Here is a 15,101-nt window from a genome sequence, read left to right as displayed (position 1 = left end):
TATCCCCCTGTTGCTCCCCCCACCCCACACCCCACTCAGGCCCTCACCTCCCTAGTGTCTGTGTCCCTTGGTTATGCTTATATACATGCATATAAGTCCTTTGATAGATCTCTCCTTCTTCCCCCCACCCTCCCTGCCTTCCCTCTGAAGTTTGATGGTCTGATTGATGCTTCTCTGTCTCTGGATCTTTTTTTGTTCATCAGTTTATATTGTTCATTATATTCCACAAATGAGTGAGATCATGTGATGTTTATCTTCTCTGACTGACTTATTTCATTTAGCATAATGCTCTCCAGGTCCATTCATGCTGTTGCAAATTGTAAGAGTTCCTTCCTTTTTACAGCAGCATAGTATTCCATCGTGTAGATGTACCACAGTTTTTTAATCCACTCATCTGCTGGTGGGCACTTAGGCTGTTTCCAAATCTTAGCTATGGTAAATTGTGCTGCTATGAACATAGGAGTGCATATATCGTCTCTGATTGGTGTATCTAGTTTCTTGGGATATATTCCTAGAAGTGGAATCAGTGGGTCAAATGGGAGTTCCATTTTTTGAGGAAACTCCATACTGTTCTCCACAGTGGCTGCACCAGTCTGCATTCCCACCAGCAGTGCACAAGGATTCCTTTTTCTCTGCATCCTAGCAAGCACTTGTCATTTGTTGATTTGTTGATGATAGCTATTCTGACAGGTGTAAGACGGTACCTCATTGTCGTTTTGATTTGCATCTCTCATATGATTAGTGACTTTGAGCATGTTTTCATATGTCTCTTGGCCTTCTTTCGAAAAGTATCTATTTAGGTCTGTTGCCCATTTTTTGATTGGATTCTTTATCTTCCTTTTGTTAAGTTGTATGAATTCCCTGTAAATGTTTGGTACTGGCACAAGAACAGACATATAGACCAATGGAATAGAATAGAGAACCCAGAAATCGACCCAAACAACTATGCTCAATTAATATTTGACAAGGAGGCAAGAGCATACAATGGAGTCAAGACAGTCTCTTCAATAAATGGTGCTGGGAAATTGAAAAAAAATCTACATGCAAAAAAATGAAACTAGAACACCAACTTACACCATACACAAAAATAAACTCAAAATGGATAAAGGACTTAAACGTAAGACGGGAAACCATAAAAATCTTAGAGGAATCCACAGGCAGCAAAATCTCAGACATATGCCGAAGCAAAATCTTTACTGATACAGCTCCTAGGGCAATGAAAACTAAAGAGAAAATAAACAAATGGGACTGCATCAAAATAAAAAGCTTCTGCACAGCAAAAGAAACCATCAGCAAAACAACAAGAAAGCCCACTGCATGGGAGAATATATTTATGTTTTTAATCACATTTGAATTTTGGATGGTGGTTTTCCTCCCTCCTGTGCATATAAGCTGGGAGAGGCTCTTTCCCTGGGGATTTTGGGAATCCTCTCATTACCTTATCAATGAAAAAAGCAAGTTCATTTTATTTGACTTCAGAAAAAGACATCATCAGGCTGGCCTGGGAATAACACATGCGGAATTGAAGAGGGTAGTATACTAGTAATTAAGTTCACAAAAGGCCCATTCTTATGGCCATATTTCAGATACTCATAATGCCTTCTCATCCATTCTACCAAGTGACTCCATAATATATTCAGAGTGGAGAAAAATACAGTGGATTCCTCTGAGATATTCAATTAGTTCAGTAAAAAGAAAAAAATAATTTTTCAATAAAGAAATTCAACCAAATGACTAAAGCTGACACTGGGTAACCAAGTTCAAAGTAATGATACATTTCCTTTGAGTTCTTGCTCTAACAAAAGTTGATGATATGCCGCCATTAGAAATAGCCATCCTTCTGATAATTAATTACATTTGTGTTCCTATCTTAGAGACACTTATTTGCCTGTTTGCTCTGGAACTGTCTTCGGGTGTTGATATATGTAAGGTTCCACCAGCCCCACTAAACAGTATCTCTTCTCGCTGCTTCACAGTGAGCTTCCTTCTCGCTGGTTTCTTCCCCACTAATGGAAACCTCTCCCCAAAAGTCACCAGCAACGTGCTCCTTGCAAGATCCCATTGCTTCTCTTTACTCCTTATCCTTTTCGGCATCATAACCCATTGCCTCACCTTCCAGTTCATCTCCCCCGTCTCCTGCAAACTATCATCTGCTCTTTGAACTTGGGGCGTTCCATCTACACCCCTCCCTCATTCTGCACTTTCACCTAATTTGCTAGAAAGGTTTCAAAAGTATCTGTGTTGACAATGCCCCCGTTGCCAACCCAGCCCTGGCATTTCTCCTAAGCTCTGTGCACCTGTACATGGTTGCACTGAATACAGGGTTTATTCACACCATCAAATCTGAACTGTCTTTCACTCACCCCCCACTACCTTCCACGCTTCTTCCGGCGCCTCACCTGAGAGCCCGGCCACCAAGAAGAGACATTTCTTTCCTGCTCAAACCACCCACGTCATGACGCAATCCATTGCTGGGCTCCAGTGTCCAACATCTCCTGTCAGTACCACTGTGCGTTTCTAAAAATAAGTCAGTCAGGTTGTTTCACTGCCTTTCTGAAGACCCTCCAGTGGAATTGTCATGACAGTCAAGGCCCCATGTCCTACGGGACATCTCCATCCTCATCCCCTTGCCATGCTCGCGGACAGCAGGGGACAGCCATGATGTCTGACGACCTTGCCTGTATCCTCACAGGCCAGGAGCGAAGGTTGAGCCGCAGCCAATTTGAGTGTCAGCAGAATGCCTCGTGATCGTCCCAGAACTGTGGGCACGGGAGGCCTGTGAGGAGCTGCTCTGGTCCACTTCTCACTTGCCTCCCGAAGTCCCCTGGGAGACTGTCACAAGACAGTGTCTCATCATCTTCCGGGTTCTGATGAGGGGCGAGGCTTCCTGCCCACCCCTCTTGGAGTGCAGCTGTAGACAGTAAAACCACTGAGAGGCAGTTTGCAATCGGCTCCTCAGCACCAGGGCCTCCCTTCATCTGGGATGCAGCCAGCTGCCCTCTGGGGTTTGGGTGTCACCTGCCCAGGGGCCGTCTTTGCCTACTCATCCTTTGACTGTCCCTGTATGTCATAAGCTGCCTGAATCTAAAAAGGACTCATTGTTTCTTTACCAACAGAGCCTGTCAGACCCGGCCTGGCCTTGCGCTGGACACTCATGCTCTGAGCTCAGATATTCACTACCTTCCACCCCATGTGACCCAGAACTTGACTCAAAACCGAATGTGCCCTTCAAGAAAACAGAAAAACACGGGAGGAGAGAAAATAAAATTAAGCTTGTAGATCTGGTTCAGTGCAAATGAGGATAGGAAAAATAGAATGGGGCCAGACATTAGGTCAGTACTGGTGCATAAAATTAGAGCACAGTCATTTCAGACGCACAGCAAATCCTTCTGGAATAAGGCAAATCCATACACTTACTAACTAAAGTCAGAGCAAATTTGGCTCTAACTTTCCTCACAGAAAATGTGGACTATTAATGGATGTTTTGTCCCAAGAGCCAGTCTCTAATTCATAGATGATTAAAAATGAACTTAAAGAAAGGTAAATGAAATCATGCTGAGTCATACCAAGATTAAACAGCCTTTTCTTTAGGTGAGTTTATAAGGGCTTTTCTTTTTCTTTTTTTTTAATATATTTTTATTGATTTCAGAGAGGAAGTGGGGGGGGGGAAGAGCGAGAAACATCAATGATGAGAGAGAATCATTGACTGGCTGCCTCCTGCACGCCCCCTACTGGGGATTGAGCCCACAATCTGGGCATATGCCCTTGACCAGAATCGAACCCAGGACCCTTCAGTTCACAGGTCAACATTCTACCCACTGAGCCAAACCGGCTTGGGCTATGAGGGCTTCTTAAAATAATGTTTCCTAAAGTGAAAATCATATAGTAGCTGAAATTTTTAAAAATGAAGTTTTATGTATAAGACCCAAAGATTATGCTATAGCCAGCCTGTGGTTTTGTTTCTCATAACTAACCCACCTTCTCAGACTGTCCTGTCCTGCCCAGCCAGCCTAGCCAGCATCCATGGCACCATCACCCTGACCAGCCCAGCCAGTCCCTGTGGCACCATCACCCTGACCAGCCCCCGTGGCACCATCACCCCGACCAGCCCCCGTGGCACCATCACCCCGACCAGCCCCCGTGGCACCATCACCCCGGCCAGCCCCCATGGCACCATCACCCCGACCAGCCCCCGTGGCACCATCACCCCGGCCAGCCCCCGTGGCACCATCACCCCGACCAGCCCCCGTGGCACCATCACCCCGACCAGCCCCCGTGGCACCATCACCCTGACCAGCCCCCATGGCACCATCACCCTGACCAGCCCCCGTGGCACCATCACCCCGACCAGCCCCCATGGCACCATCACCCTGACCAGCCCCCGTGGCACCATCACCCTGGCCAGCCCCTGTGGCACCATCAGCCAGGCCAGCCCCTTTTGTTTTTCTTTCAGACCGTTTTTTCTTACAAAAGAAAACCCTGCAAGGGCTCCCTCTTCAACCAACTACCCACTCAGTGTAGAGCTATTCCCCATAAAACATGGCCTTCTCTCCTGGAATCTCTACCTTCCTATGCCACCAACATACGGGAACACTTGGGTATTAAGATAAAAGGTTGAATTTTTTAAAATATATTTTTATTGACTTCAGAGAGGAAGGGAGAGGGAAAGAGAGGTAGAAACATCAAGGATGGAGAGAATCATTGATTAGCTGCCTCCTGTACACCCCACACTGGGGATTGAGCCTGCAACCCAGGCATGTGCCCTGACTAGGAATTGAACTGTGACTTCCTGGTTCATGGGCCGACGTTCAACCACTGAGCCACACCGGCCAGGCAAAAGGTTGAATTTGGAGCAAGGAAAAGTCCCTCTGTTATCTCCATCGTCAGAGTGACTTTCAGTGTGTTAGTATGACTTGTGTGTTAGAAGCTCAGCGTTCTAAAGGTGAAGCCTGAAAAACTTAAATCAAGAGTTGTACATATGATGACAGGCTTGGAAACCACTAAGCTTTATACACATGTGTAAGCTATTACTTTAGCCCTGTGTGAACCCCTTTAATCCTCGATGTGTCTGGCGGTGGGGAAGGGCTGTGCAGCGCTCCTCTTCGTGTTAGCAGGTGTGCACTCACATCGCCCCTCTCCCTAGGCGACCCGCCTGCCACCGGCACTGGGACTTTGCTGATCACCCTGGAGGACGTGAATGACAACGCTCCCTTCATCTACCCGACAGCGGCCGAAGTCTGCGATGATGCCAAGAACCTCAGCGTAGTCATCTTGGGAGCATCAGACAAGGACCTGCACCCAAATACAGATCCTTTCAAATTTGAAATCTATAAGCAAGCTGTTCCTGATAAAGTCTGGAAGGTCTCCAAGATCAACAGTAAGTCAGCCAGACGTCCCACACATATCCTTGTGGCTTTAGCCTAGTGGCTCTGGCTTGGTTTCCTTCCCCAAACTGTTCCCCCTCTCCTACTCTCTTGTGTGTTCTCAAATGGTTTATTTCAAGTTATTTATGCACTATAAATATTGACAATTTTCCCACCAGAAAATGAACACAATATGTAAATATATTAAATATCAGTTCCTTATAATGCAGACATGAAAGTCCTCTCCATTGCTTCCTCTCTTATCTTTTCTATACTGGACATAGCATAATCTCTGCCCTGTACGGACTGTACACTCTATAGTGTGTATAGTATATGCTGTGTACTCTACACCCTACACTGTACACTCTATACAGCACACCCTGTACTATACACCTTACTGTACACTGTATGCTAGCCACCCTGTATTGTACCCTCTGTACTATACACTATACTGCATGCCCTACACCAGTGGTCGGCAAACTCATTCGTCAACAGAGCCAAATATCAATAGTACAACGATTGAAATTTCTTTTGAGAGCCAAATTTTTTAAACTTAAACTATATAGGTAGGTACATTGTTATTAACTTAATTAGGGTACTCCTAAGGCTTAGGAAAAGCCACACTCAAAGGGCCAAAGAGCCGCATGTGGCTCGCGAGCCGCAGTTTGCCAACCATGGTTCTACACTGTCCACTCTATACTGTATATCATATACTGTACACCTTGTACTGTACACTCTGTGCTTTACATCCTATACTGCACAGCCCTATACGGTACACACACCAGACTCCAGCCTTCCAGAGCCGGGGTCTCTGCTTCTCCCTAAGCATGTCTTGGCTCAGCTGTCTCTCCTCTCTCGAATAACTGTGCTTACATTAACTTTTGCCAGCACCCTGGAGAGCTGTTTCCTGGTGAACCTGCTTTTATGAAAGACTAAGGAGAAGAGGAGCACCAGTTCGGGTCCCCAGCTTCCGTTTTAAGCTGCAAGGCTCCTCAAAACTGACTTAGGCTTTATAATGACCTTGGCCTTTACTTTCAACTTTGATATCTTCTTTCATCTGTTCTGTTCCTCATTTATGAAACACGCAAGCAGTGTCCCTTCCTGACAGTCTTTCCATGTGGGCATGTGGAATTCAAAACTTGGCCCAGCATGTATCACCTGCCTTAATAAGACTGAAACCCCAATATAGTGAGTGATAAACTACCCCTCTCTCCACAATACCTCACCCACTTGCCTCCTCGCTAAGTTCACCTTGCCTGGAAATAAAGCCAAAAGCCAGAACTCACACCTTAGACCAGCGGTTCTCAACTTGTGGGTCGCGACCCTTTTGGGGGTCGAACGACCCTTTCACAGGGGTCACCTAAGACCATTGGAAAACACATAGATAATTTCATATTGTTTTTGTGATTAATCACTATGCTTTAATTATGTTCAATTTGTAACAATGAAATTGGGGGTCACCACCACATGAGGAACTGTATTAAAGGGTCGCAGCAGTAGGAAGGTTGAGAACCACTGCCATAGACATACCCTCTGCCGTCGGTAATGAACGGCTTCTGCCATTGGCCCAGTCAGGGCTCCCTCTTCTTGCATTAGTGGTAGAATTTTTGAGAGAGATGGGGAATTACCATTTCATTAAGTTTTGAACATGTATTGTACACTTGTGCATAAAGTTTTCTATTAAAAATCTCATATGTATTGTGATGGCCTTATCTCACATCTCATTTTATTACTGCCTTTCTCCTGTTATTGATTATAGTTGCCTGTTTGTCTACTTTATTGCTTTTTAAAGGATGAATTTTGTTACACTGATTATTTTTAATTAAAACAGTCCTTCTCTTCTTTGAGGGGTTCCTCTTCTGTTTGCTAGTGTTTGCAGCTGCAGCGGATTTGAACAATCATCACCAGATCTTTCCAACTGGAACTTTCTCATTCAAGAGGAGTTTCTCCTCTGCTTGGGGGAGATGGGAGAATGTCCCATGAGTTAATCTGCTATTTCACTGGGGTAATTTTCTACCTTGGTTAATCGGCGCTGCCACCTAACCTTCTGGTTAGGATAATACTTCATCTGCTTTCCCTCCTGGTTTTATGTAATAGATACAATGCCTTCTAAATTCTTTTTCTTGTCCCCAATTTCCCCCCAAATACTTAGCATTGTCTATGCCCAGAAAGGGGTAGTTTAAAACAAACAAATAAAAAATCCTTAGTCATCTGAAAGGGAATAGCCTGAGGCTAAAACAGTAGCCAGGTAGGGTGGCCACTCCTGAGGGCTGCCCAGAGGCCTGGATAAGGGCAGTTATTCCCACCCACTGTGGGCTTACAGACCCCATCTCCACGTGTGGGCTGTGCTGTGGATCCCCATTCAGATCCAGGGCTGTGGGCTCTGCGCTGAGAGAGACAACAGAATCCATACCCCAGGCAACACACAAGCTCAAGCCCACATAGAGAGTGAGAGAACTTTTTTGGGGGTCCAAGAATTTATTTTGATTATTTGAATTTGGATTCCTATACAAAAATCTCTGAACTGGTAATTTTTTTTTCCTTTTCTTCCAGATTTTTTAAAGTATAATTGACAAATAAAAATCTATATATAAAAGCCTAAGCAACCAGCCGACCAGCCAGTAGCTATGATGCACACTGACCACCAGGGGCAGACGCTCAATGCCGGAGCTGCCAAGCTGTGGTCACCTGGCAGCAGTGGTTCTCAGGTGACACACCCGGAACCAGAGAGGAGCGGGCTCGATTCCAGGGGGCATCACCTGAGAACTGCACAATCTGGGACCCCTCAGAGGATGTCGGAGAGCCGGTTTCTGCCCGATCCCCGCAGGCCAGGCCGAGGGACCCCACCGGTGCATGAATCCATGCACTGGGTCCCTAGTTGTATATATTTAAAATGTACAATATGATCATATGAGAATAGATTTTTTACATTATTTTTTCTAGATATCAAATGTGCTCTTTGTGAACATTGCTTTTTGGTATAATAAATTTGCAGGGAGGGGTTCTTGCTACTCAGTCATTTCACAAAAGTGGATCTCCATAAAATGGATAATAATAACACTGAAACATAGACCTCCTCGATGATGGAAACGTCTGCCCGGGCTGCCAGTGTGGTAGCCACCAGCCACGTGTGGTTGCCAGGTACCTGAAATGTGGCTGGTGCAATTGAACTGAATTGATGTGTATCCGATGTTAATGAATTTAAATGTAAACACCCGCATGGTTATAAACAAAATGCAATGCCTGTTTTGCATGTTCTCACTCTTTTCTTGGAAAGGTCTGACCCTCTCTCATGAAGGCCCCTTGTCTTCACAGACACGCATGCCCTGGTAAGCCTTCTTCAAAACCTGAACAAAGCCAACTACCAGCTGCCCATCATGGTGACAGATTCAGGGAAACCGCCCATGACGAACATCACAGACCTCAGGGTACAAGTGTGTTCCTGCAAGAATTCCAAAGTGGACTGCAACGCCGCGGGGGCCCTGCACTTCAGCCTGACCTCAGTCCTGCTCATCTCCCTCTTCAGTTTAGCTTGTAAGTTGGCCTAACTCCAGTGCGTGCATAATTATGAAAACGTAATCAAAGCCTTTTTCCCACGTATCTTCAAAAAAATTTATCCCAGAGGAAACATTTGTTTTAGATTATGTCTGTATAATAGAGGGTGTTCCATGTAAAAGTGCTCCAAGTAATGTTGAAAGGCATCTTACCATCCCCCTTGCTATGCTCCAGGCCAGGTGGTGATACTGCCTGTGGATGCCCCTGAACTTGAGCTAATGCCAATGTGCCTGGATTAGTTAACTGGTCCGCTGGGGCCCCTATTTCTCTCTGCATTGTGCTAAATAATCTTTCTCAAGGTTGAAGTAGATACTACACCTTTTTAAGAACAAGCATGAGAATTCATGGATGGCAGTGGGGCCGTAGGAAAAGAGATAAATGTATAATTCACACATTGTTTTCACTGCCTGGTAGTAATGGCTATAATGTAATGGAGCATTATTTTAAACAAATTATTATACCTAGTAATATAGATGTGAGCACAAAACGAATAGCTATGTGTGTCAGACATTTCCTACTTACAGGCTACTAGTCCACTTTTAATTATCAATTATTTACATATAGTTAATGCCATTCAAATGCCTTTTGACCCTCAGTGTTTACATTTTGACAAGGTCATTGATGTAATTGTAAATTTGGAAGTTGAGAAATTGATGATTAGAAAAAAAAATAACAGAAGTTACTACATCCTGGTGACAGTGGCAAGTTGGGTCAAAAGGCAACACACATTCCAACGTCGGAAGTTACTGTGTGTAAAGCTCTGTGCTGGGCCAGCGTCCTATGGGTAGAGCTAAGGCGGGAAAGACTTTATAATGAGAAGTGTCTCATCGGATAGTTGAGACATTTCTTCAAGAAACGAAATGTTGCAGGTAAAGGTGTGCCTCTCTCCAGTTTTATTTATTATTCTCTCTACCAAGAGACAGTCGCTTTTATGAGTTAGAATGTGTCCTGACATGTTTTATACTTTTACTACACACACACACACACACACACACACACACACACACACACACACACACCATGTATAGTTCTATTTTGTGCCATTTGGAAAACTTTATGTAATTTGTAGTATATTGAGCATAATGTTCTGCATCTTGCTTTTCTTCCTCTTCCCATTACATTTCCAAGATTCATCTATGTTGTTCTAGTTCAGGGGTCAGCAAACATTTTCTTTAAAGTACCAGCAGCAAATATTTTGGGTTCTGTGGGCCATATCAGGTCTCCATCACATATTCTTTTTTATTGTGGGTGTGGGTTCTTTTGACTTTGTTCTTTTGTTCTTTACCACTCTTTAAAAGTGTGAAAAACATTCTTAGGTTGAGAGCCACACAAGCACACAATAGTCCACCAGCCATAATTCATCCTGTTCATTCATTTTAACTGCTAGAGAGTACCCTGTCACATGACTATGGCACAGCCGCATTAGGGTTATTTACAGTGTCCTGCTCTGACCAGCTCTTGCAGTAAACATCCTGAATCTGTTTTCCAGGAGCTTCTGACGTGAGCTCTAGTCAGACTGCAAGCCCAGGCCTGGGTTCCAGGAGACATTGGGATTCACATACAGCAGAGTCTGGATAGAGAAATAAAAATGCTGCATGCACACGGGTCCAAGTGTCTGTGTGTGCTTGTGCACATGTGTTGTGTGTGCACACATTTCATGTGTTATGTGTGTGCACAATCAGGTGTGTACCTAGAGAGAAGATGATGAGTAGCCATTCACTCATCACTGTCTATAACAGTGATGGTGAAACTTTTGAGCTCGGTGTGTCAGCATTTTGTGACTCTGGTGCCGTGTCACATATAGAAATTTTTTGATATTTGCAACCATAGTAAAACAAAGACTTATATTTTTGATATTTATTTTATATATTTAAATGCCATTTAACAAAGAAAAATCAACCAAAAAAATGACTTCGCTTATCACCTCTGACACGCGTGTCATAGGTTCGCCATCACTGGTCTATAACCTAATTATACAACATAAAGCCTCATTCTTGATGACACCCCTTTGAGGAACCAAGGCTCTGCAGGAACCGCTCACTTATCAGCTACCCCAGCCGCAGTGGGTGTTTTAAATGGAGACTTCCTCCCTCCGTTTGTCGAGATACAGACTCCCAGGCCCGTCCAACCTGCGGAACCAACATCCCAAATGTACAGTGGCCTCCACACCACAGACCCAGTGTTAAGATATTTCACACATATTTTTATAATAACACACATATCTGCTACTACCAATCCATGCATTAACTATTAGTAAAACAATCTATTTGTTTAGAATGAAAGGAATATAAATAGACATGACAGATTTTCTTCTTACCAATCAGGGGTTTCCTTGTGCCCCCTACTTTGGAGACCACTGGCCTGTAGGTATCAGAAATGAATGAGTAGGTCCCCAAAAGTTTCCACTGCTCCTCTCTCTGAACTCTTACATCGTAGTTAATCCGAGGTGGAATTGTGCAGTAACTCCCAAAGCCCTCATGTTCATTGTACACTCAAAATAGTATCATTGAGAACGGACAGGTACGTGTGTGCTGTGTTTGAGAGGTCCAATGTGTTTTTCTGTTCTCATTTAAATGGAGAGCCATCCTACCTGGCAGCACACGGTTATCTCACTGTAGGGAAGGGCACCTGTAGGTAAAGCCAAAATCATCCTCAAAAAGGAGAGCTGAGTCTCCTTGCACAGCTGGAAAGGTACTCAGCTGACCTTCCAATGTTTTGCACCACAACCAAAAAATTTTCAGCTTAAAAAAACAACAACATTTAAGAACAGTTGTTACCACTTACCTGTTTGCCTTCCAAAAGAACCTCAGTCTGGCTCTGTATAAAAGGCATAAGAATGCTTAATATTGTTCATTTGAACATTAGAGATGCCTGCCAAATATGATAATCCTTGTTTTATTGTATACCTGACAAAAAAGAGATGTACAGAATAAGACAGGAGAGACTGGGTTAGAGCCTGCATGAATAAGTAACCATGGTTGTCCTATGGCTCCCACACTCTCTGATAAGAGCAGAAGTTAGTGGTCATCCCACCTGTGCCACTGTTAACATGACATTGACAAGAGGCTACACAGAAATGGGCCTAAACCATTAAACAAGGTGGGCAGGGGGTTCTAAAAGCACTGAAACTAGATTACAAACTGCAAGGGTGAGATGCCTTCCTAACTCAGCCATAGTACTTTTGATCTGGTAGAATCCGTTTGGTGTGTCTTTAAATCAGGAGTTGACCCACTTCTTATTTTTATAAATAAAGTTTTATTGGAACACAGCCATACTCATTCATTTACATATTGTCTGTGGCTGCTTTCTGCTACAATGGCAGAGTTGAATGGTTGCCACAGAGACCATATGACCCACAAAGCTGGAAATATTTGGCCCTTTGCAGAGAAAATGTGCCAACATCTTTTGAGTGTTGCTCATACAATTGCATTGATCACGACATGGGAAGAAAAATGGGTTTTCTCCTCCCCTTAAGTAATATTCAGATCCAAATAGACTCGCATTAACCGAACACCCTGATGTCCTATGGCTTTTCTCTCTATTTACTTCATTGGCTTTGTGAATTTATCACACTTTATAGATGAGAAAACTCAGAAAGGTCCCAAGGTCCCGTGTGAGTAAGCAGTGAGACCAGCATTCACCATTAGAATGCCTCCCTCGTGGAAAAAGATAATAAAAACATTTCTGTTTATTATGATACTGTAGATGGCTATATTGCAGCTGAGAATTGAACTGAGAGATCTGCACTTCTCTCTTTGACATCCAAAAATTCAGGAAATAAAACTAATGACATTGAAAGTCATAAAAAATGTAAATGAAATTATTTTTACTGCCAATTTTGTTGTTTAAATTGCGCGTTGATGACAGTGAGGGAATGCTTAGTTCTCCCCTAGGACCCTCCCAAGGTCCTTGGCAAGCTGGCGTCTCCGTTAGGCTGTGTCTGTGGGTTATGTAGGGCTCTGTGTGGTGTCTACAGTTGACTTCAAGGAAGAAAATTGTCCTAAAAACCTTTTAAACATTGTCTTAGGCTTAATTAACTAGCAGCAGCGAGCATATAAAAGGACAGATGAGATGAACTGTATTAACAAGGACCAAAATTAAATGTCTGTACCTGGGAAGGAGGAGGCACTGAATTATAACCTTAATCTAAGCCAAAAATAAATAAATATATACTTTTAATTCTAATGCTTTTTATTTTCATTTTTTAAAATACATTTTTATTGATTTGAGAGAGGAAGGGAGAGGGTGAGATAGATACATCAGTGATGAGAGAGAATCATTGATCGGCTGCCTCCTGCATGCCCCCTACTGGGGATCGAGCCCCCAACCCGGGCATGTGCCCTGACTGGGAATTGAACCGTGACCTCCTGGTTCATGGGTTGATGCTCAACCACTGAACCACACCAGCCGGGCTCTAATTATTCACCCTTTGAAGTGTACAGTTTGGTGAATTTTAGTAACTACGCAATTGTACACACTACAGTCAAAAAAGTTTCCTGTACCCCTTTGCTATCGATCCCCTCCCCTAGTCCAGACCCTCATTGATCTGCCTTCTCTAATTACAGTGTCATCTTTTCTATAGTTTTCTATAAATGGAATCACACAATCTGTGTTGTTGAGAGTATCACTATTTTGTTCTTCTTTATTGTGAATGTGCTATGAGCACAGACGGGGTCTGGAGAAGCATCAGGCCTGGCAGAGCAGGCCATCCTGGCCTGGAGAGGCCCCGAGTCATGCTTTGTGGAGAAGCTGTGGTCCCTTAAAGTGGTACAACTTCATGGGCTTTGTGTGTGCAAAGCTAAGAGCTTTACATAAATTATATAGGTGATCTCATCCAATCAACCTAATAGTCTAAATTGACTTAAAATGGGTTGGCCACTTTCTAATTCAGTGGGTGTTACTAACCAATTTTTTTTTCTGTTTTTCTCAGTGAATAAAATTATTATTTTAACTTTTTGGAACCACACTGGAAAGTATTTTTAAATAAAATTAGTGATGCCATTTAATATGTTCTTTTCACGTCGTTCAAATGCGGGTGAATCTGCAGGGTACAATTTACTGCAGCCAAATAACCAAAGAGTTTAAGACAATGAAAACTTTGAGTGAAAAAAGGAACTAAATGAGTTCAGGAGACTCTTAACTGCAAAGAAATTCACTTGTCAAGCAACGTAAAGGTCCCTGGTATAGCATATAACCAAAATTTACACCTGAAATAACTTGTTAATTTCCATGGTCCTTTCTGTTAGAACAGCTTTAACCCATAACTTTCTTAAGTCACCTTGTTTGTACTCGAGTCTCATTACAAAGACTGTTTATCTAGAATTTAGATAGGCTGCTTGAAATTTTCCAAACAGATAAATGACATGTTCAACCTCTAAAACCAAGGGGTTCAGAGTAGATGGGTGAGTTTTGAATGAAAACGCCCAAGCCCTACAGAGTAACCCATTAGAGTCCTAATGATCAGTTTGTTCCAGAATGAGCTGCACTTACATTACCGCCTAACTTGACCTTTCCACACTTTTATCTCTTTGATGTTAACAAAAGATTTGGTGGTACCAATTCCCTATACAAATTCAAGACATAATCATAATTAAGCAAAAATGTCAGAGAGCAAGCTATTTCCACTCGTGCTATTAACAGGCAGAATGGAAGACCCTGGGCTAGTGTGCAACCTCGAGAATAACCACACCTTTGGCAACTTCCGTGAACTTTGATAAGACAGTTAGTTCAGGGATGAAGGTGGCTGAAGTGGCCGTGAGCCAAACGCAGGCAGCGTCCGGAAGCTGGAAAAGTCAAGGGAATGGTTCTCCCCTGGGCCTCCGGAAGGAACACAGCCCTGCCCACACCTTGATTTTAGCCCCATAAGACCCTTTTTGGACGTCATTTGTTGCAGCAGCCACAGGAAACTCATATACCAATAGGTATCTAGCTCTTGTCCGTGACCAAAAAGAATATCTAGGACTAGGACAATCACCAATCTCTAATCTACCAAGTCACCTTGTTGATAAAATAGCCTAACTCTGGGCTGATTGTAAGAGGTTGGGCTCGATGGTAGCAGGGGTTCTAATAGCTGCTGGTGGTCTGAAGTGAGATGTTTGGCATCGAGCACTTTCGGAGAAGTCCGGCTTTTTAAGACATAAACCAGCAGAACTGTTCCTTCTCTCTTCAAATGCTATGCTTAAG

The 15,101-nt window shown here is 43.4% G+C and overlaps 1 protein-coding gene across 1 annotated transcript in view; it reads left to right on the top strand.

The window, feature by feature from the left end:
• CDH13 (cadherin 13) overlaps positions 1 to 15,101 on the top strand; it is a 1,022,278-nt gene that overhangs the window by 1,005,418 nt on the left and 1,759 nt on the right. Inside the window, exons 12-13 of the mRNA XM_059667273.1 lie at positions 5,144 to 5,377; positions 8,679 to 8,897. Coding sequence (XP_059523256.1) covers positions 5,144 to 5,377; positions 8,679 to 8,897 — 453 coding nt within the window. The remainder of the gene's footprint in view (positions 1 to 5,143; positions 5,378 to 8,678; positions 8,898 to 15,101) is intronic.

This window comes from Myotis daubentonii, chromosome 15, assembly GCF_963259705.1.
Source record: "Myotis daubentonii chromosome 15, mMyoDau2.1, whole genome shotgun sequence".
In the NCBI taxonomy this organism is placed as follows: Eukaryota; Metazoa; Chordata; class Mammalia; order Chiroptera; family Vespertilionidae; genus Myotis; species Myotis daubentonii.
This window is presented reverse-complemented; position numbering and strand designations above follow the sequence as displayed.